The sequence below is a fragment of the Boleophthalmus pectinirostris genome, unplaced genomic scaffold, assembly GCF_026225935.1.
Source record: "Boleophthalmus pectinirostris isolate CB_2022bp ecotype Guang Dong unplaced genomic scaffold, ASM2622593v1 HiC_scaffold_22, whole genome shotgun sequence".
Lineage (NCBI taxonomy): Eukaryota > Metazoa > Chordata > Actinopteri > Gobiiformes > Gobiidae > Boleophthalmus > Boleophthalmus pectinirostris.
In genome coordinates, this window is record NW_026571190.1 from 5,173,655 (window position 1) to 5,197,721 (window position 24,067).

General features: G+C 38.6%; 1 protein-coding gene across 2 annotated transcripts in view; it reads right to left on the bottom strand.

The window, feature by feature from the left end:
• Positions 1 to 764: 764 nt before the first annotated feature.
• The window catches only part of LOC110153511 (protein kinase C beta type-like), an 81,747-nt gene continuing 58,444 nt past the window's right edge, over positions 765 to 24,067 (bottom strand). Inside the window, exons 8-17 of one of the 2 annotated variants that reach the window (XM_055157795.1) lie at positions 23,238 to 23,334; positions 22,527 to 22,670; positions 20,440 to 20,613; positions 18,048 to 18,139; positions 17,898 to 17,960; positions 16,259 to 16,397; positions 15,588 to 15,668; positions 15,243 to 15,350; positions 13,175 to 13,315; positions 765 to 1,412 (exon numbers count right to left, since the gene is read on the bottom strand). In XM_055157795.1, coding sequence (XP_055013770.1) covers positions 1,260 to 1,412; positions 13,175 to 13,315; positions 15,243 to 15,350; positions 15,588 to 15,668; positions 16,259 to 16,397; positions 17,898 to 17,960; positions 18,048 to 18,139; positions 20,440 to 20,613; positions 22,527 to 22,670; positions 23,238 to 23,334 — 1,192 coding nt within the window. In that variant the 3' untranslated portion in view covers positions 765 to 1,259. Of the gene's footprint in view, positions 1,413 to 10,656; positions 12,819 to 13,174; positions 13,316 to 15,242; positions 15,351 to 15,587; positions 15,669 to 16,258; positions 16,398 to 17,897; positions 17,961 to 18,047; positions 18,140 to 20,439; positions 20,614 to 22,526; positions 22,671 to 23,237; positions 23,335 to 24,067 lie in introns of those variants that run through there. The other variant, XM_020917413.2, reaches the window with a different exon arrangement.

Genomic DNA, 24,067 nt, shown 5'->3' on the forward strand with positions numbered 1-24,067 from the left:
CCAAAAAACACCATGGTCAAAAACCTCGTCCTTCTCCTTCTCAATCTCCTCCTTAAAACAAATAAACTGTACATGTTCTGTCTCTGGTACGACAGCAGCTTTAAAATCACCAGGTGCGCAATGCTGTGTCCATGTTTAGGCAGCTTTGGTAAACACTGAGCAGACTCACTGTGTGTGACGTCATCGTGTCCTCCAGTGCTCATGTGGGACACTTTTGGAGAGTTTAAAGTTCACACTGGAGTTCACATACAAGTCACATTTAATTGGAAATGTGATGACCTTGAAAAAAAATAAAATAAATAAAAAAATCAGATTTCACAAAAAAATCCAAATTGAGCATTAAACCCTACAGTCTGAAAGTTGTTTAAGAGTCTGGCCAAAGCACATTGTTGCTTTAATGGTAAAGGGGGCGGTTGCAAATAAGTGTTTATCCTTTTCGGAATTATACTTTTTTTTTTTTTTTTTGGAGATTATATTTGTGATTAGTAATGTAAAATAATTGCCTTTATGTATCTGGTTGGAACAGAATACAATTTATCATTTAGGAAATATTCAAATAAAATATCATTATCATTATTATTATTATTATTATTATTATTATTAGAGAGTGAGCTTGTTCATAGCGTTCTGCTTCAGTCAAATGAAGCTAATTGAGGCTCTGCTCCAGTCAAATGAAGCTCACCGAGGCTAGAATCTAGAGCAGAGTTCCATATTGGGAATAAGAATTGATTTACGGATGAAATACAAACAACTTTTTAAGAGCAAAATGAAAGCCAAAAAGCAGCAGTTTCAGAGAGAGGGGTGACTTTTTTTTAATACAAAGTGAACTGGAGCCAGTGAAGCTGGAAATTCGCCCGTGCTCACTTCTTATTTGGAACAGGTTAGCTATGTCCACTTATTTATGCAGTCTAAGATCCACACGCAAGTTAGGTACGCTCAAGTCACACGACAGCAACGTAATGCATTTCAGAGAGGATTTTGGGAACCAAATTAGGGCTGGGCAAAAAAATAGATAAAACAGATTAATCAAATGTTAAGTTCAAATGGATTCGCTTGGAAGAAAATCGGTTTTCTAATGCGAAAGTCAACGGGCTTGTTACTTTTATCAAGTCGTTTTCGATGAATGCTGCAATTTAAAATGTCCAAATTAGAACATGACAGCAGATACAAGCACAACAGTTCTTCTTTAAGGATGGATCAGTCGAGATAGTGGCCGTGTGTGAGTTCAGACTTGGTTCCTGGTTCCCGGTTGGAGCTCCTCACACTTGGATGACGAACTCTGGGTTGGTGTAGGAGAAGCCCTGGAACTCATTCTGGTTCAGGTTCATGATGAAGAGCTTGTCCGTGGGCGTCAGCTCCACCATCATGCGGGTGAACTCGACGTCAAAGTTGTCAGCGGCGCGGCGGGATTTCTGGAGATAAAAAGGGGGAAAAAGTGAAGGTCCTATTCTGCTCGATTTTTGATCTATGTTATAATGTTTCCTCATCAGTTGTGTTTTGTTTCATTTACACATATTTAAAATGCACAAACCCTGCATATTTAGGCTGTTTTCTTCTCTCAAACTGAAAACACTCTGTTCCAACTTGTGAAGTCATTAAGAGGTAATACAGGAAATGCTCCACTGTATTTTTAAACTCCATACAGCACACACTAGAATCATTTAGATTATTTCAGTCCTGGATTCCCCGAACTTTGACTGTACAGCTATTGTTTTAGCCTCACTGAAACTGCTTCACTCCTCAGTGCACCTGCAGATATTGTAGATTTTATGTAACAGTCTCAATCAGATGCCATTTTGATGGCATTTTCTTGTTTAAAAGTAAAACTACTCTCATTTAATGTCATATTGAGAGAAAATCAAATTGGTCTGACGCCTCGGCCATTAGTGGCACTGAGTCTGAAAGTTGCTTAAAAGTCTGGCCAAAGCACATCGTTGCTTTAATTATCATTAAAGGGGGAGGTTGCAAATAAGCGTTTGCTTCTCCCCAATCCTTTTCAGAATTATACTTTTTTTTTTGGAGATTATATTTGTGATTAGTAATGTAAAATTATTGCCTTTATGTATCTGTTGATTACTGTTGGGACATAATGCAATTGATCATTTATGAAATATTCAAATAAACATATTATTATTAGAGTGTGACATCGTCTATAGCATTCTGCTCCAGTCAAATGAAGCTCATTGAGGCTTTGCTTCCGTCAAATGAAGCTAGAATCTAGAGCAGAGTTCCATTAGTGGCACTGAGGGTAATTGGCTGGGGGCCCCTCCAGGTTCGGGGGCCCTAGGAGGTCGCCCACTGTTGCCTAACGGTAGCATCGCCTAAGCTCTGAACAGTTAGTATTACTTAATTGAACCAGCAATAAATGGATCCATAAGTCGCCTATTTGGACATTAAATGTAGCCTATTTCTTTTTCTTTTCAACATTCTATTGACCTACATGCAGATCGTGACAAGGAGACCCCAAAAATAATCTTTTGCGAGCCACCTGAGGGTCACGCCCCAGTCTTTGGGAAACAATGATCTAGAGTACTGAAGAGTAAATCAGTTCATCTGAGGTTAAAAGTAGCTGTAGCTAAGGAACAGAGCATTTTGAGTTTTGAAAATGCAGGACAGTCTAATAATTCAAGATTACCCAAACATGAATGAAACAAAACACAACTCCAGATCTGTTTTTGATGAGGAAACATTAGAACATGACTAAAAGCTCACAGGAGTTGTGTAATATAGACTCTTTAAAATCAGCAGACAAAAGCTTGGTCATGAAGGTCAGAGAAGCAAATGGGAAAAAGGTGGAACATAGAAAAAGGAATGTTTTTACAATCAATGGAAATACAACATGGTTTGACTTTGTTATTAACTTTTTACAACAACCTATATTCTTTGTACATATACTACTCCGTGAAGCAGGTACGAGTCAGAGGGCCCACTACAGTAAACACATCAAAAATATTTGGTTAAAGTAAATGTGCCAAAAGTACAGTTCAGAATTCAGTATTCATTATCCTACACAACACACCAGCATTCCAGTTCTAAGATATTTAAAGGTGCTTCATGTAGCTTTTCTGGTGGGGGTTAGCCAATATCTTGTCTCAATGGAAATGCTGCTTTGCTTAGAATGTTCCGCAAAATGGCATTAAAGTTGTCTGTCTTACATCTCTTCAAGTATGTTTTTCATTATTGCTATAGGAATAGATGCATCACGAATGTCGGACTTCCGGTCAATTCATACTGGGAAGGATTTTAATGAAAAGTGACCATCAAACCGCCATGTTTGTTTTCCCAGTGGGATGTGTCTATTGACAAAGCTGATCTTTTCAAGTCTTTTGAAACATATCACTTTTGTTTCTGGTTCTGATATTGTCATATTTTAGTTTTGGGATTCGGACATCGTAATTGTGTGGTTGTTGGATCCTAACAGTGGAAAACGGCTCGAGAAATTTTTTGCGAACTCCATAAATGCAAAAGGGAATCAGATGTGTGTGACTGCAAACCTCTGTTCAAACTGTTTCCCTTCCCAATGGAATTGAAAAATAGTGAAAGGCGAAGGCGATGGGCAGGATTGATCCACAGGAAGAACCAAAAAGAGACTTTAACTCTGACTGCCTAAATCATCCTGAGTTTGCAGCGAACATTTTGTATGTGAAATGCCATCAAAGCGGGATCCCGTTTGTTAAGCGTGAGAGGTGCAGAAGACAAACAGACTGAGCTGCACTTTCTTGTTCTTGTGGTTTTACAGCAACATCACGTCTTGGTCTCTTTGCAGTGGAAGGTGTTTCTTGGCGAACAGTTGGTGCCTTTCGCTTTGGCGTTGACTTTTTAAATTCATAACCAAGGTTGAGCGCTCCACATACAAAATGTTCGCTGCAAACTCGGGATGATTTCTTAGACAGCTAAAGGTTTCCTTTTTGGTCCTTCCTGTGGATCAATCCTGCCCATCGCCTTCTTCACCTTTCACTATTTTTCAATTCCTTGGGGAAGGGAAACAGTTTGAACAGAGGTTTGCAGTCACACACATCTGATTCCCTTTTGCATTTATGGAGTTCGCAAACAAATTTCTGGAGCCGTTTTCCGCTGTTAGGATCCAACAAACACACACAATTGCGATGTCCGAATCCCAAAACTAAAATCTGATAATATCAGAACCAGAAACAAAAGTGATATGGTTCAAAAGACTAGAAAAGTTCAGCTTTGTCAATAGACACATCCCACTGGGAAAACAAATATGTCAGTTTGATGCTCACTTTTTCGAAAAATCCTTCCCAGTATGCATTGCGCAGTGACCGGAAGTCCAAAATTCTTGATGCATCTATACTATAATATACTATAGAGTACTTTAAGAATACTTCACCACTTTACAGATCTGAGCAGTAACTTGGCCTGGGGGTGCCTGCTGTCATCATGGTCATACCCAAATCTTTAATTCAATACTGTGGAACATGCCAGGAAAGCAATAACACAAGCAGGGAGTGGACTGCTCACCAGTTTCATAGTGCATCTTTAAGTCCAATTCTTTTTGTTATTGACATTCTTCATACACGTGTGGTGTTGTAGAAGAGCTGGTCCAACTGCCTGCCTGTTCTGTCCTAATACGGGACAGAATGATTCAAACTCGATTTCGATACTAACCAATTCTGATAGGACGATACAATGATAATACACTTCTTTTGATAATAGAATGTAATTACCAACATTAAATCGTAATACTTTCTATTATATTCCCATATGGTCTTATACGAGTGTAATCCTCAGTGGTCCAGTAGGTTCCATAGTGCTCCATGGGTGTATACTAGTCTATGTGCTCTTGTTCTGATACAGCTCAAGATCATTCTAAAGCTTTTAATATCGATACCTGCTCAAATGAGGATCTAGTCTAAGTACTAATTTAAGTATTTGATTAGGGATGCAACGAAATTCGATATATCATTCGATACTAATGTCACGATTTGATACATGTGTTTGGTTGATATGCACAAATCCGTCCACATGTGCTGTGTTGACTACGGCTGTGCAAAAATATCGAAATATTGATATATCGTATCATTTAATGTGATGATACAGTATCAATATTGTGTGCTGCTCCAGTATCTCCAAGAGTATTTTTTTTGGCATAGTTTACTAAATTATTTAGTGATAACGCTGCAGTTTTATTGCTTCTTTAGTGGACTTATTAACTTATTTATGTGACACATTTGATATTTTCAATGTTTTGAGGATTAAAATGTTTGTGTTTCATATGAACTTTGCACAAGAAGTGATTTCACAAAGACTTAGTATCACAGCCATGCTTTACCTTTATTGAATCAACTTAAAATATATCGTATCGAACCGAAAGTGCACTGTATCGAGATATGTATCGTATTATGGCCTATGTATCGAGGTATGTACTGTATTGGCAACTTCTTAATGATACCCAGCCCAAGTGTTGATATTTATTTTAGTCCAAAGGGAAACAGTTATCAGGGCGTCCTCCTCAGATGCAGCAGAAAACAGCTCCACAGGGACTTACAGCTGAAATATTCTAACAGAGGAGGGTTTTATCTTTCACTCACTTTTTATTTTATATTGATAGACCCAGGAATAACAAAGATATTCACTTTTAAATACTCTAGAATCGCTTTTGGCTTTACATCGGTTTTAATCAAATGCGCTTGTATATGCACCCGTGACGCGACTTGCGATGTATGCAACCTTTTTCTTAGACTCTGTCTAAGTTTTCCTCAGAAAACTTGTCTTTTGAGACATTTCTATGTAGTTTGAGTGTTTAGAAAGTGGATATTTGAGCTCAGTGTGTTTAAAAAGAGCAGGTGAGTGTGGGAGGAGCTGCTGTCTGTCTCTGCTGTTGCAGCTGGAGACAGAAAGTGCAGCACCAACACACGAGTCTGTGTGAACGCAGCGAGAGGAGAGACTCGGGAGGAAAAGAAAAGACATCAAATCATCATCAAAAAAAGAAACGTATGACAGTGTAACTCCCCTACAATATTAAGAGCACACTGGCTATATTATAAAATATTGCTGGGATTCAGATGATGTCACGTTGATGTCACCATAAGCAGAAGTAGATAGATGCACAAAACCGTGTTTACTTCCGTTGACTCAGCGCACAGACTGCATTCTGTGCAGTCTGTGCTTGCTGCAACTGCTCTAATTGGGAGAAAGATAAAACTTTTTTTTTGTGTATCGAAAGTGTTGTGTCACAAGAGAATTATTTTTAAAAAACTTACAGAAAAAAGTGGATCGACAATCTCCGGCTAAAAACAGGAGGCGCGGAAACATACGATGCTCAAGTTTGCAGCGACCACTTTGAAAATATTAATGAATAAATTACACAAAGTTTTTTTGGGCAGTTATTTAGAAAGACAAGCATCGTAAATGACTGTAACTGTTGTATTATAGCTCCTAACTTGTCACGCAAAGAGCTTTATATGGAGCTCATTTTATTGTCTTATTGTTGTAATTTGGTGTTTTATACCCTGTTTAATCATTATGTTAGATTATCCCAGCGCAGCGAGTGATTTTAATTCTGAATAGTTGTGTGCCTCCAGGCTTTTAAAGGCTTTTATTTGGCTCAGTGTAATACGAGGTTTGCAGCACCAGATCATTTTATTATATCCATTGTCTCAAGGCCGTGAAAATCATCCAAATTGTATGAAAAGTCCAACTTCTCCATATCGTACGAGTCATAACCTATTTTTTTCTCGATAGTGGGTCTGTGGCAGCCCGTTCAAACTTTTAGTGTACTCGCTGTCACCCAGTGAGCTGTGTTTTGAAGTGGAGCCAAACACTTCCTGCCCCCATCTGAATTTCGTGCGTCATCAGGGTCACCGGCAGTAAAGCTCTGTTTTTATTTCCACTGAATAAAAATGCTGTAAATCATTGAACCAAATGAACTAAAAGACTTCACACATAAACTACAACTTTATAGTACTTGTGCTGTAGTGTATTTTGTGTAATATATGTGTTGTTTACGTAACATCAGTGTTATTATATTAAACTCATTAGCAGAAAAAAATTGCATGAGATTTTTCACATCTTAATACGTATTGAAATTGGACCGATATCGTGACCCGTGTATCGAGATATGTATCGAATTGTGGGAAAACTGTAAAATTCGATATAATATTGTTCAATACTAATGTCACAATTTGATACACGTTTGGTTGATATGCACAAGTCCGTCCACGCGTGCTGTGCTGCTATATCGTATCGTTTAATGTGCCGATATGGTATCGATACTGTGCGCTGCTCCATCGATATATTGCCTAGAGTATTTTTTTGGTATAGTTTATCAAATTATTTTGTTACAGTGCTACAGTTTTGTTGCTTGTTTAGTGGAAAGACACGTATTTATTGGATTTATTTATTGGAAACTGGATCGATATCGTGACCCGTGTATCGAGATATGCATCGAATCCTGGGAAAACTGTATCGTTGCATCCCTAGTATCGATTAGTATCTGATTTTCAACACACAAGCCCAGAAACACAGTTCACAGTTCAAAAGATGAGGAGATCCCAGATGTAAGTACGGTAGATAGATGTTGTTGCACAAACACAGAGTCACAGAGTCGAGAGGACAGACCGACTGCGGACCAAACCAGGACTAGGACCCGGACCAGAGCAGGAGAGGGGTTCAGACAGCAGGGGGGAAGCAGTGAGCCCAGCAGGCAGGCGGACACACGGAGCACACACATGTAGCATTCAGGTCCTACCTCCACTTCCTCAGGCTCCGGCCGAATCAGACGCCATCACAGGGACCACTCCTACTGCTCCGGGTTTCAAAAGCACTAGCCCATGTTGTACAGCGTTTGTGTTAAGTGAACGTGGTGCACACAGTCTAAAAGGGAGGGTATGTACATTGCGCTCTAACCAATTTCAGACATTCTACATTACGTGAAATCGACTGGTTAGAATGTTATGACCTCATCAAACATATTCCTGGAGCACACTGCAAAAAAGCTTGGCCACAATTTAAGATATAAACACTTAAATTGATCAGAAAATGACCTAAAAGTAGTGAAATGAACTGTCCATGCAGCAAGATCATTTTACTTGACAAGTTATCTTAAAATAAACTACCTCTAGACTAGAATGAAGCGTCTCAGAACTAGTAAGTAAATCATAAATCTGAAAACAACATGAATAACTTGGTATAAATTTAAAAATCTTGGCCAGATCAGAGAAATTTGCAGTGTAGCGTTTTGTTTCATTCACAAATGTTTGAGTAATTCTGCGTTATTAGGTTGTCTGCGTCTCCAAAAATGCTCGAAATGCTCTGTTCCACCTTGTGATGTCATGAAGCAGTAGTTTTCAGCAACAGCAGAGTTTTACCTTCAGTTCAGGAGAGATCGGCAATTCCAGGAATGAAATTAGTGAAGATGTGTGGAGTGTAAAAACACAAGGTGGTACAGGGTGTTTTCTGTTTGAGAGAAGAACTCGGCTTAAATTTGCAGGGTTTGTGAATGAAACGAAACAAAACTACAGGTATGTTTGTGATGAGGAAACATAATAACGTAGCTCGGAAAATAGAGTAATATAGGCCCTTAAAAAAAAAAAAAAACAGAATTGCCTGGGCGTTAACTTATCTATAGAGGACATATCCATTTTTTTTCTCATTTTCATTATGTGAACAGGCCTCACATCTCATTTAAAAAGCTCAGAAGGTCCAGGATGCCTTCACTGAGCTTCATGATTGGCCTTGAACATGAACAACAAATTATAACAAACAACTTGGACATCAGGTTGAATGTTTTTTGTAATTAAGAATAAATCAACAGCACAATTCTGCCCTACAAAGGCACAATGGCGTAACATTGTGTTTGGTCAAAAATTAGTTCTTGAGTTCATTTTGTTTCTATTTGAGACTTCCTTTATCACAGGAATAAATATCGTGAAAAATATTGAGCTCAAACTTGACCTTTGACCCTTTTTTGGCAGTTTGTGTTCTCTGCCTTTGTATCATGAGCCAAAAATAAGTTTTCGTGCAAAGACAAAAGGCAGAAACTGTGTATGATTTGTTTGTGATTTAGTTCATGAATATATTTCATTTTTAAATCCAACCTCTGACCTCCTTTCTGTTGCGGTCTTGGCACATCGTCTTAACACAGTAAATAAATAAACCTTTGTATTCAGTTATACTTCAATGATCTTTAATGTGGAAGTATTTGGTGTATTTATTTGTACTGTACATTAGTCTGATTCATCAGCCGGTTTCACTTTGTTTCACTTTGCAGAAACCGTCTGACCCGAGTGTTAGAATTCGTTCACTCGACAGGAGGCGGGCACGTTTTGTCATTTAACCAATCGCTGCTATTTGATAGTCACTTATGGAAAGCGCCACTAACAGGGCTAACTGGTATATTAAGCTTTTCCCAAATCCCGTAGGAAGACGGACAATAACGTCTTTCCCCTTGATGAAATTCAACAAACATTCTCTTTGTTTGATCTCGGTAATCGCTGACAACACTGAGCTCTTCACTGATTGGCTGGTGCTCAAAACTTGCACTTCCGGGTTTTTTGCAAACTGTCTAATGCATTTTGATTCCTGACCTAGTTGCTGGAGAGAAAAGAAATTGAGCGGAGACACAAAGTGGCGCCAGCCTGGATAACTGTACACACTATACTATTACTAAGTCACGTGTCTGTCAAACTGTCTAAGTGAGTAAGTGTGGCTGCACGATCCTGATCAGCTCAAAACAGGAAATCCAAAGCTCTTCTAAATAATTTCAAACAAACACATGATGACTGGACCTTGGTGAGGTGTTCTTAGAATGGATTAATGAATTACTTAATTAATCATTGCATTTATATAGCGCCTTTCAAGATACCCAAAGCGTTCACAGTTCATTATTCATTCACTCCACATTCATTGGTGGTAAACTACTATTGTAAACTAATACTTACTATTGTAGCCACAGCTGCCCTGGCAGATTGACAGAAGCGAGGCTGTCAATCTGCGCCATCGGCCCCTCCGACCACCACCATCACTCACACACACACACACACACCACTTTCATACTACACAATGTGGGTGAAGTGTGACAGTTTTTGCCACTGGCACCCCACTGTGGCACCTGGAATTCCCAGTGTCTCCCATCCAAGTAGTAACCAGACCCGGCCTTGCTGAGCTTCTGAGATCTGACGGGATCAGGCTTTGACAAGCCAATATGGCCACTTGGATGGAAGTCTGGGCAAAATCAAGCAAATAATGATCATGTCAGTTTCTGCCTTTTGTCTTTGCATGACTTATTTTTGGCACATGCTCAATATTTTTCACATACAAATATTTCTTCATAATAGCAACTAGTTGTCAAATTTTGGGAGCCTTACCTGTTATACTTTTGTCTGGACAAAACAGAAAATTTGAAGTCATTTTTCTCAGTTTCACACTGTGGTGAGTTAGGCTCTTTTGCTATTGTAGGACAGAGTTGTGATCAGTAAAAGCTGTATTTGATTTGAACAAGCTTACCTCATATCTGGAGACACAGGTCATGTTTATAAAATCTAAAATACAGATTCTACATACCCTCCCTTTAATTCTTGGGTTAAAACACATATCTTTGATGCCAGACCAGACACAGCAGAGACACTTTAGTCATGCAGGTCAAATAAAACCCTCCCAAAGCTTGTGTTAATCAACCACAACAGATACATTCAATTAATAACTGAATATATATTTATTTTCAATATGATCATTCCATCATTGCTTCTTACCATCAGGGTGTTAGCTCTTATTTGACAAAACTAGTCTTTCCGTCAACATATGGTATTTGATACAAGCTCAGAGAACAAGGTTTGACACATGATAACTATCCTGCATTGATTCACAGTTACAAAAGATACCTCCTCACAATAAAACACATCTTCTCAAACAGTTCATATATATAGAATGAATAGGATTGTGCTGATGTTTGGAGGAATGTACCATTACAGTGGAATGTACATGTGCTGCTATGGCACAGCCTGACTGCCCTTTATCACAGTTTGGCACGTGACAGGAGTTTGTTACCATGGTGATCCACAACTGTACGTCAGAACAGATATGTCCCATAGTGAAACACAGTGCAGAATGTGTGGTGGATGCAGAAAACAGAAACAACGGCTTTAAGTTAAAACCACTAAAGGTCAGACCACCGCATTTACAACTTACAGTCTGACTGGTTCAAAACAAACAGCAAATACTTTGAGAGAAGCTCACCACGACATAGCACTGAACTAATGGGTCCTATAAAACAGAAAAGTACTGAAGCAAGTAGCAAAGAAAGATGTCAGTTTTTTTTCACTTACACTGTATGAATATTAGCAATATGTGAACAGATTACATTTAGATTTGTCAATATGTAGAAACAAAAATGACATGATTCCAGGTTTAAAAGGTAAACCTCATATGTTAAAGGACAGGTAGTCATACAGGTAGTCTGCTAAAACAGGGCATAGGAGCAGCACAACATGCATGCGTTACCACACAAGTCAAATCAACACTTGTACACACAGCCTCTACTCATGATATGTTCCTGTGGGGATTACAGCGACTGCATGATCAGGATCTGAACTGAAGATTAGCTTTGAGGCTAAGTGTCAACATGTGCGTGTGTGTGTGTGTGTGTGTTCATACAGATAAGTCAGAAGTCAGACATTGTAACATACAGTACTTCATTATATGCAAATTAATTCTTAACAGATGAACCATCTCTAACAACAAGAATTTGGCATGATTTAGTTATGTTAATTAACACAGACAATTGATACTTTGCAGTGACATCACACTGGGGGGGCTCTATATGTATGTCTATGGCGGAATGTTCATGAGTTATCATGGTGACACAATGTGCACATTAGCAAAACAGTCTAACAGTCAAGACTAGGGTGACCAGATTTTCAAAATTAAAAACTGGGACTCCCTCGGTTTGTGGTGGTTCATAATAGTAAAACTGTGATACGAGTGCATGATTAAGGAAAATTGTTCTACACTTGCCCATTCATGACTGACATGTGACAGTATAGTCACATTTTCATTTTTAAGCACCTTTTCTGTATTTTATCGAAACAAGTGACAGTGTATGCCTCTCTTTACTTTTGGTAGATATCAAATTGGTAAAAAATAGCGACATCTGGGACATTTCTTGTATAAAACTGAGACAAATCACTGGTTTTGTATAAATCTGCTAGAACAGGGGACACAGGGCTCAAAACTGGGACTGTCCCGGGTAAAGAGGAACATCTGGTCACTCTACTCAAGACAAAATACAAAATGGATTTAAACAGCACATTTTCAGGAGCCTGTGATCAATAAAAGCATTGATGGTCCTGTTTAGGTTTTGATTTTCAACAAAAAGGTAAGAGCGACTAACTGAAAAACTGAAAAGCTTGTGATTGTGATGTTATTTGAGAGAGATTTGTTTAACCGCACAAATCATCTCACCTGTTGTAGTTCCAGCTAAGTCAGTTCTTTCTGGTCAGATTGTGTTAAAATAAAGCTCAGAGCTTCAGACAGAGCCGTGCCTACAGTTAGCGTCACACCCCCAGGGAACGTTGATGACATCAGCTGCAAAGTATCAACTGGACGCATGACAAAAGCAAAAAGGTATTGCTCTTTCCAGCTATGAATCTCCACATGTCGGAGTGATTTCCACAGAGCGTACACTGGTGTGAGCTGGGCCTATGTGGTCAGTGGCTTGGCTGGGCATACTCGGGGTTAACAAATGAGAAGTTTTGGAACTCGTTCTGGTCCAGGTTGAAAATAACGTCCTGATCTGTGGGGGTCAGCTCGGGAGGGTGGCGTGTGAAAAAGCGATCAAAGTTCTCCGCCTCACGGCCACACTGTTGTGCAAAGGAGAGAGGGAGAAAAATGGAGGCATGGGTGCGGTGAGTATGATGGCATGATGGGAGAAAAAACGAGAAAAAAGAGAAACAAACTAAAACAGGCTGTCAACCAATCAAATCCCTCACAGTCAAAAGTGTGGATTTCCATTGGTCCATGTGTGAGCCAGTGAGCGCTACAAGCTTCATCATTGGTGACTGCACTGACCAATCGGGACAGTTCTTGCCAGTGGAGTGACCAATGGCAGGAAATGGGACGATTTGGGGGAATAATGGGAACTTACCTCGGCTAATCCGTCTAATAGGAATACTGTATATATGAGCGTTTGAACATGTGAGAAAAGAAATGTACTCACAGCATTCGGTTTGAACGGCGGCTGCACCTCTTTGTTCTCAAGTTTTACCCAGTCGATAAAGCGGAAGAAAGCGTGCTCCCTGATGTCTCGCTCGCCCTCGGGACCGCAGCCCAAGCGCTTGGCGGGGTGCTTTGTCATCAGCTGAACAAACAGAACAGGGCATTTTATTAGATCATTTACATTGGACAGAAAAAGACCTGTAGTTTCCATTAACAGCTGCTTCCCTCTCACATTATTTTCATTCATCATACAAATCTTACAAGGCAATTAACACATCTTTGTAGTAGTGGTAGAAGTTTATTGATACTTTGCACCAAATGACATCAATATTCAAACCATGAAGAGCTGATTTAGGTGGAAAATACAGGAAAGCTGATTTGATAAACAAGTCTTAAGCCATGTTCGCACGAGAGAAGTACAACCTGGGGACATTTGGTAATTTGCAAATTACCGCCCCACCTCTGTGTTACTTGCAGTGCATTCGCACAGGATAAGCGAAGTCTGTAAATTACTCTATTTCAATGACACTGACTGAAATTAAAAGAGAAAAGAATGCAGAAAGAAAAGAAAGAAACAGAAAAGGCGCAGTTACAACAACACTGAGATTAGGGCTGGGTACCATTAAGAAGCTTCCGATACGATACATATGTCGATACAGTGAGCTTTTGATTTGATACGATATATTTCAAATTGATTCGATGCACTTCAGTAAAACATATATGCTAAATCATGGTTGTGACACTAAAAGTCTTTGTTAAACCACTTCTCGTGCAAAGTTCATATGAAACACAAACATTTTAATCATCAAAACAGTGAAAATGTCAAATGTGTCGCATAAACGAGTTTCCTTCCTCTAAACAAGCAACAAAACTGTAGCGCTGTAACTAAATAATGTAGTAAAATATACCAAAAAATACTCCTGGCAATATATCAATACAGCAGCCCATGATATCCATACTGTATCAGCACATTAAATGATACAATATATCGATATTTTGATATTTTTGCACACTCCTAACTGAGATGCAGATTTGTACGGGACTAGTATTATCACTGGATGTCTGTGTTTGGCAAAATATAGTAAGTCATTTCTTTGTACTGGAATTCTTACTTTACAAATTACAGACATGGCGCATTCGCACGGAATTAAGATCTGAGGCATCCACCACAATTATTACAAATCACCAAAGGTCCACAGGTAATACTAATCCCGTGTGAATAGGGTTTTAGCCAGCAGTTTTTCATTTAATCTCTCTAGTTTGTCAACACCTAAACTGCACCATTAAACTCTTGTACTGATCACAGGCTCCTGAAAATGTGTTGCTTAAATAGATTTAGAATTTTTATTAAATCTCCATGATAACTGCTGAACATTCCACCATAGAGATAAATGTAGAACATCCTCAGTGTCACTGCAATGTATCATTATGCTCGTAGTAGAGGTTGGAACACCGACAACTACAACTACAACAAGCAGGGTTTCCACTCCTGACAAAATTTCTAAACTTTTCCATGACTTTTTCATGACCTAAAGTGATTTTTCCATACATTTACAGCACCTACATGTGTAGAATTGTTCAGACTTTTAGAGCTAAATATGAAATGTTAACCCTTTCCACTCACCTTATGGTTTGGGATTATAGTTTTTGAACATTCAAAATCCTGTCAGAGCATTTATTGTTGTCTCTTTTAAACAAAAGGTGCAGATGTTCAGAAATAATCATAATAGCCTCATGAGAACTTAACAGAACGCTGTAGTTGAGTGAAAGAGACACTAAAATTCCATGTTTCCATTCTTTTCCACACCTGGAAAATTACATTTTCAATTTCCATGGATTTCCATGACTGTGGGAACCCTGAACAGCACTTTTAGCAGTATTTTGTGTCTAAACAGAGCTCCAATAGCTACAGGCGTAACAGTCAGTATAGTCTGATCATAGAATACATGTAGACTAGCTTTAAGTCATCTGACCAAAAAAGTCACAGCGACCATGAAGTCATTTATTAGCAAACTACACTATGAGACCCAGTATTATAGGCTGTGGGTGCATTGTAGTGTGACGCGTACCCCCTTGCAGATGGCCACAGCTTCTTTGGACATGGATTTGGGGTAAGAGACGTGATGCTCCATGATGGACTGAAACAGTTCGTCCTCATCTTCTCCATCGAACGGAGGCTGCGGAGGAAAAGTTCATAAGGAGAAGAAAAACCCATCCTTTTCAGAGGCATCTTTTTGTCAATATTGCTCTTGTCTGGTGCTACATGCTGTTATTATTTTAATACTTTATTTTGTGACTTTTTCAAATTCAAATGCTGCTTGTGGGTGGAATGCAGAGGAGAGGTTAAACTGTGCTAGCGTTTGTTGTCAATGGTCTGTGATTCATTGCGAAATCAAGAGTGTGTTGATACAGACCTGCCCTGCCAGCATTTCATAGAGTAGCACTCCATACGCCCACCAGTCCACCGACTTCCCATATGGCTGGTAGGCAATAATCTGCAACAAATATTAAGTCAATGTTTAAAAAAATACAACAAAAAAACAAATGATTAAGTGTTTTGGTCGCACCATTTAATAGGGCTGTAAGAAATGTACTGGTATAAAAAATGGTTTGCACAGTCAATCAGTCATCCCAAAGAGTCATATATGGCTCAAGTTTATAATAAATAAAATGTTTTCTCACTATGAAAGCAGCTACTGTACCTCGGCTTTTGCGATACTATGCTTTCTTGGGGGAAACAGAATTTTCTCATTCAAACCAACCACACAAATCGGTACTTTAAATTTCAAGTACTGCTCGTGGAGACAAACACAACGTAAAATGGCCTTGTAAGAAAAAAAAAAAAGGAATTGGATTTGCACTCTTGCACTGGCCGAATAAAATACCAAATAGAATGGTGATATGGACCACTCCTCCTATAGGTCAAATCACAATAGGTATGGTTTTTCACAAATAGCTCTGGTTTCTACTTAGGGATGTAAACTCTTCATGTTCATTAATTGTGATGAAATTGAAATGATAAAAAATGTCATTCATATTTTTTCTCCGTATGATTGATTGTATTTTTTGCCCTGTCTCCTCGTACTTCAGGAGCGATGTAGTCCGGCGTTCCACAGAAGGTCTTGGTGGTCTCTCCGTCGTACATGTTCTCTTTGCACATTCCGAAGTCTGCGATCTTTATGTGGCCCTCCGAGTCCAGCATCACGTTGTCCAGCTTCAGATCACTGTGGATATAAGACAAACACATAACCAACATACAGTTTGCAAAAAAATAAGCAAGTGTGTGACAACAAGGCTGCCAGTTCATTATTATAAACCTTCAAACTCTGAAATTCAGTGATTTTGTGGACCTAGCCAATTTGCTCTTAGATGAACAATGGTGTTTATTAAAAAAGAAAATCAGAACAAACATTGAAATTCTACTTAAAAAATAAATAAATATATAATAAAATGCAGAACAGAAGCCAGCAACTCTCACGCACACACCATGTTCATACTAGGTAAAGCAGGAGAAGTGTCTTGCCTAAGGACACGACAGTTTTTGTGACTGGCGACGCACTGTGGCACCTGATTTTCCCAGTGGTCTCCCATCCAAGTACTAACGGGGCCTGGGCTATTAGACGCTCTGTAAGGCGCACTGTCATTAAATGGTCTATTTTCGAATTTTTTTCACAAATAAACCGCACCGAACTTTAAAGGAAACACAACAGTTGGATGGTTCAGTGGGACTTTGTTTGTGGTGTTCACAGTGACTCTGGGCTTTGTTCAGTTGTGGCGTGTAGGGAGGGTGCTGTCTGGGACCAACGGATTGTCGGCGTGTTCGCAGTACTGAAGTCATGCTGGGACACCTGAGTGGATTCGTGTATAGCGTGCTCTGGACTGTGGGGTGCGCAGTCATTTTTTTGATGGGATTTAATTGAACTGAATTGAATTTATTTATTTGAAACAGGGACAAAACACATTAATGAACATATACATGATATGTAAATATGTTATCAGATTGTAGTCCAAGGGTAATTTGGAAGGGGTTGGAGGCTTAAGAGCTCACCCAATAGCCTGGAAAATATGGTAGTTTTCTTTTGATGCCAGTGAATATTTACAGGAAGAAAGCAATATTATTCTATGATACCAAAGATATAATATAATATATAATATAAGGCCAAGAAGCTGAAAATAGACCTATTATGCAAAATCTACTTTTCAGAGCGTTTAACCATTTTATAGTTGTTTCCACTTACCATTTACTTACCAAAAGCTGAATTTGGAGTGACTCATGCATGTTTGAGCGATCTTTAATTGCTTATTTTCAAGACGGCATATTGCCAATTAACTTCGTTCTCCAATTTAATTTTCTTAATCTTTGATACACAGACGATTCAGCAGCACCGCGGAGTCAAAAAAATCCACTATACGCCGACAGCTGTGCAGCTCTTTGTTGTAATGACTTTTAGACAACGTCTGTTCCCATTAGGCACAATAGTTTTCTAACGCAGAAGTCAGTGGACCTGTTTCTTTCATTAAGTCATTTTAGATGAATATTGTGATTTAAAACATGCAAATTCTAACATAATGATCCGCAAGTGTGCCATACATTCAGACACAAGCACAATATGTTTTAAGTCTACACCTTTTCGGTCTTGTTGCATGTTAAACTTTACTGTTTCTGGAATAATGTTCAAATATACCTGTGACCAAAAAAAAAATTTAACTCTTTATTAACTCACCGATACACAATGTTTTTGGAGTGAAGGAAGAAAAGTCCAATGGCAATCTCGGCCGCATAAAACCTTTGGAGCACAAAACCAAAACACACATGCTTGTTAGTTCTTTGCCAGTGTCGTAACAGGACAGTGAGCTGTAGTTCTAGTTCTTACACAGCGTGAGGCTCCTTGAACTTGCCGACCAGCTGAATGTGGTACATGAGGTCTCCTCCATTTATGTACTCCATCACAAAATACAATCTGTCCTGGAACATGGCAGAAAAGAGGAGCATTATCAGTCTCAAAATCACTAAAAGTCTCCTTCCTAGGGTTGTGACAATAATACATTTTGAAGTGCGATATATTGAAGAAAGAAATATTAACGATAGAGTTGAAACTAATTTAGGTCACTAACACAACAACTCTAAAGCAGGATTATCCAAAAAAACTAGTCTAAAAACATGAGCACAATATAGAATTGCAGAATGAAACACTGTGGGAAACTGCAGTTTATTGTCTGTTACTTACTCCACCAATATTTTTCCCTTGAAGTTAGAAAAAAAAGTATTTAGCTTCAAAAAGGAGAAGTGAGTGAGTTTTTTGTACATGTAAAAATAATACATTAGACCAGGGGTGTCAAACTCATTTTGGTCCGGGGGCCATATCCAACCTACTTTGATCCCAAAAGGGGCCGGATCAGAAAACCATGTCATATAAACCCCCCCAAAAAACATTAAGTTCAAATATTTGTGCAGAGAAATACAAATCTATTACAGAAATCTTTTTTAATTGATGAACTCTTTCTTTTACAAAATATTATAATATTATGAACAACCTGAAACTTTAAGAAAAATGCAATTTCAACATGAACTTGTGTGCATTTCATAGAATTTAGTCATGCTTTCTTTTTGCTCCTGAAACTTGGCATCTTTTAGCCTGCACAAGTGCATCAACATCAAGCACCATGTCCTGAGTAGCTGCTGTCTTCACAATGTCATTCAAGTGCTTGTGTGTTGTGTGTTAGTTTTGAGCACAGCTTTGTTTTATTAATGTTCATTACTGAGAAAACCTGCTCACAAAGGTAGTAACTGTAAATCTATTATTTCTAGTTGCATGTCTGTGGGCACATCAGAGGTTTTGACTGTGAATGGTATGAGAAAAATTGCAAATTCTGTCTTGAGGTTTTAAAATATAATTAAAATATTTTAGTAGAAAATCAGCCAAGGGCCAGATTAAAGGTCTTGGAGGGCCGGATCTGGCCCCCGGGCCGTATGTTTGACACCCCTGCCTTAGATGAATACACTGCCTTCTAGTGCTTTTTTCTGCATAAATAGTAGTTTTTGCATGAACTCCCAGGCACTATATAGTCTTGTGAGTGCAGTTTTAGTCAGACACACAGAGATACATCACAGTTTTGAGAGCTTTTGCCATGACCCCTTTTAAGTTGACTAATCAACTGGCAGGACAGGTCTTTAGTTGATTACAGATCAGATTTGGCAGTGTTTCTGTTGATATTTTGCATCTGATCCTCTGTGGTTGTGCTGCTAATCTGAGCCTTGCACTTAACACTGTCTAACCAGAAAGAGTTGATTTAGTTGGAACTACAACAGTTGAGATTGTGATCTTAAACAAGTCTCTTGTACATAAAATTACATATACAACCTAACTAGCATTTACCAGCAGTTTTTCAGTTAAGTCACTGTCACGTTTTGTATTGAACTTCAAATCATTAAAAAAAAGAACAGAAAAAAGTTAATGAAATGGCATGAATTGGGATAATTTTTTCGTTTTTGAAATTTTGACAGTTAAGGTTTAGTTAGCAGGTTAAGAGTTTTTTTTTCCCTCAAGATATTTCCAACTGTTTTCAAATGTCCCTGTTTATTCAAATTTTAAAAAAAGACAGGCCACGTGAATACTATGCTAAAAAAAAACTTTAAAACTGTGCGGAAGAAGTCTGTAATTTTACCTGTGACACAACAAAACGCCCATTTTTTGTTTTGTTTTTGAGACTTGGATTAATAAAATCTACATATAATACAACTCCAGGTATGTTTTTGATGAGAAGACAATATAAAAGTGGTTAAAAGCTTAGACCATGAATTCAATTTGAGGTAGAGAGGAAATGTACATTGGCTATCACAAACGTAGAAGAAGATTGAAAAAATGTTCAGATTAAATGGCATGAATTTAAAATATTTTGTTCATTTGGGTAATTTTGACAGTTTAGATTTAGTTAGTGGGTTAAGAATTTTAGGTTTGTTTCAAAGTATTTTGGACTGGTTCCACATTTTTTTTATAAAAAAAACCCCAAACAAACACAGTGGACTAATCAAATAATAAAACAAAAATAGTCAAAACTATGGAAGTGCTGATGGATACTGTAAAGGACCATGAACGCTTGTACTGATCAGACTCTTTAAACTTTTTTGACAGTCTTTTCTTATTATTTGCTTGCTCCTCGGTAAGTGCTGAACATTCCGCCATAGAGATACGCGTAGAGCACCCCCAGCGTGATACCACTGCAAAGCATCAATTGTTAGTGAAGTGTGTAATAAATGAATGTTACCATGGTTTGGAAGCAGGAGTGAAGCTGTGTGAGAAAGGGTGGCTTTCCAGATAGTGCCAGCACCCTCTTCTCCACCATAGTGCACTCCACGTCGTCGTCCTGGATCACCACGTCCTTCTTTAGGATCTTTATGGCGTACAACTCGTCTGTGCCCTTCCTCTCTGCTAGCATCACCTGTGGACAGAGAGGGACAGTGCACAACAATACATTAACCAAGACAGAAGTGATAGGAAAGATGCTGGTGCAGGTTATAGCATGAATCCTAATTTACACCTGTAGTCCCTGAGTGAAAATACTAAAAGACAGATTCAGTGTATATAAGTAAATTGACCAAAAATAAATTAAAACAGATATTACTTAAAGTTACAGTGTTGAAATATTATTCTAAACAACATTTGCACACACACACATTGTACACTCATCCATAATGTGTACAAACTTGTTTTAGAGATCGCTTTGTCAGACGTGCAAACATTTGAAAACCTGTGCAGATTAGAGTCTCTGTTGGCGATTTATTCCAATGACTCACAGCGACAGAGGAAAAAGGGGATTTGGTGAGTGCGGTCTTACATTTGGGGATAGTGCTCTCTTCTCTGGAGGATGAGCATGTTATTTGAGATGTTTTTGCATATATCATTAGATTTTCAAAATGTAATAAACTGTATTTTACAAGAATGGGACAGTGGTGATACTGTTGGGGTTTCTTATCATGAATCTTAACTGCACATTTAGTGATTCAACAGCTTTCAGTGCTGTTTTACACGCCTGCGAACAGCTCCTCATACAGTACAAGCAACATGACATGACCATGGAGTTAATGATCCAAGAGCACATGTGCGTATAACAGGTTAGACTACCGTATTTTCCGCACTATAGGGCGCACTTAAAAGCCTTTAATTTAATCAAAAAACGACTGCGCGCCTTATAATCCAGAGCCTTATCCTTATATATGAATTTATTGAGGCGTCTTAGTACGACTTTAGTAAACTACAAAGCCACACCACTTGCAGCATTACGGCTCCCGTAGTCAGGAGCATCAGGAGTAATACATCCTGTGATTCCTTTTAATATCAAAATGCACCTGTCAAGAGACACGCTTACAACACCCACTTTAAACTCAAAGCTGCTGATAGATGATAGAAGGCGAACACACATTCACCAAAACAGGGAGACAGCGCCGAGCGACTTACGCTACGATCTGCCAATGGATCGTGGACTAAGGATCAGTATCAACTGTGGTCCGAACTTTCACAAAGACCGCAATCATCACTGAACTGCCAGGTAACAGTAACCACACTGACTCGGATAATGACGAGAGGGATGTGGGCGTGCTGGATGCCGTAATTGCCCAACTGTTTGAAGAATTATGAGTTATTGTGAATACGCAAACAATTTAAAGCTTTCAGACAGTATTTTTTTTTACGCATTACAACTGAACAAAGTTGAGAGTTATTGTGAACACATTAAATAAAGTTGGACTGACTTATCTAACTGTTGTGTTTCATTTAATGCGCCTTATAGTTCGGTGCGGTTTATATGTGAAATAGAACATTCAATGACAGTGCGCCTTATAATCCAGAGTGCCCTATAGTGTGGAAAATACGGTACTCATTTGACTAAACACACTTAAAGGTCGTCTATTGCAGAAATTTGACTCTTGTGAGCTCTAAGCCATGTTATAATGTTGTTACATCCTCAAAACATACCTGGAGTTGTGTTTTGTTTCACACATGATTGAGTAACCTTTTATTATTGGTCTATTTGCATCTCCAGTACTCAAAATGCTCTGTTCTGTCTTGTGATGTCATGAAGTGGTAGTGTAGTTTTCATGTTACCAGCTCCTTTTACCTTTTTATTTGGTTGAGAATGGCAATTCCAGGACTGAAATGAACAAAATGATTCTAGTGAAGGTGTATGGAGTTTAAAAAAGTGTTTTCTGTTTCAGGAAAGAACTCAAACTCCAAAATGTGCAGTGAATGAAACAAAACACAACTCCAGGTCTGTGTGTGATGAGCAATCAACATTATAACATCGATCAGAAAATAGCCTAATATTTGCCCTATCTGAATTGGATTCAAAAGCAGCACCTTTCCGAAGCTGCCCTTTCCCAGGACCATGATGAAGTTGAAGTCTGACAGCTTGACTCGGTCCTGGTTGCCGTTGCTGTCGTATTTGCAGATCGAAGAAGAGGAGGAGGAGTCTGCAGGCTTTCCCGGGCCCACCTTCCACCTCTGCCACGAACACACAAACAAGTCCAGTCAAATCAAGTCCATTCAACAATCAGAGGTGAGTAGTTAGTTACACTTACTCGCTTCCATTTAATTAACTAAGTTTTTACCGAAATTGTTGTTTTTAAAGTATATTTCTAGCAGTATACTTTTACTCCTACTTGAGTAATATTTTTACTGAAGTAGCTGTAGTCTTGAGTAAAAGTTTAGGTTACTCTTCTCACTGTGAGCAAGTCTAAAGTAACAAAAGCTTTATGTTGACAATATTTCTAGCTTCTTCAGATTTGTTTGATTGTTTTTCTCGTCTTTGTGTCTTTCTTTCTGAAAATACCAGATTTGAATTATTATTGTCATTTAATATTTTGTCTAAATTACATCAGCTGTCATTTATAAATTAGATTTTATGTCCTGACAGTTAATTTTCAAGATACAGTTTGGGAGTTTTTCCAAATACAATTTCAAGGACTGCTACTTTATACTTCTACTTGAGCAAGATTACTTTGAAGTAATGTTACTCGTACTTGTTCCATTGACATTTCCGAAGTGAATTTAGCACAGTACCGGTGTTACCTCAAATTTCTGTCGGAGCTCCTCATTTCCATCCTCTCCATCTGGCTGCACCGGGACATTGAAGTATTCTCCTTCCTCCTGGGCCAAAAGCTTATACCTAAGTCAGGATCAGAGGAACGCTTTGTTACAACTAATCCAGGAATTACAAACACACTAGAACATTTAGACTCTTAAAGGAGATGCATTTTACAGTTTTCTGGTATTTAGTAATACATTATCACACATGCAGCTCATGCAGTACATTTTCTTAATTGTAAACCGCAGTGTTGATCTAAAACTAATGTTACCAAATGCAAAAACTTCAGACTCCAGGTAATAATGGTTCATTGGCATATACTATGTGCTCTTAAACTTGTTCTGATACAGCTCAAGATCATTCTAAAGCTACTCAGGAAAGGTTAATTTCTGTCCCGTCAATGTGACTTTTTTAGTATTGATACTTGCTCAAATGAGAATCTAATTTCGATACAAGTTTTAGTATCTGTAGAGGCAACCCTGCTTGGCTATTTGATGACATAATGTGGAATTTTCCCATGCAAAGTAATGAACTTAATCTGGCCTGCTTATTGTGCCCAATAAATTATCTGTGCCAATCCCAATATTTAGCTTTATAAAATCCATAACAAGGCCCACAAAAGCAGGCCAGATATTGGGTATATTGGTATCAGCCCACCCCTTGTGGATATTTGAAGGGGCACCATGTAACTTTTCTGCTGGAGTGTCTACCACCTGCTCATCTCCATGGAAAAGTTCTTACTTTGCCTGGGAAAATTCCACATTATGTCATCAAATATCGAAGCAGGGTTGCCTCTACAGATATCCACTAGGGG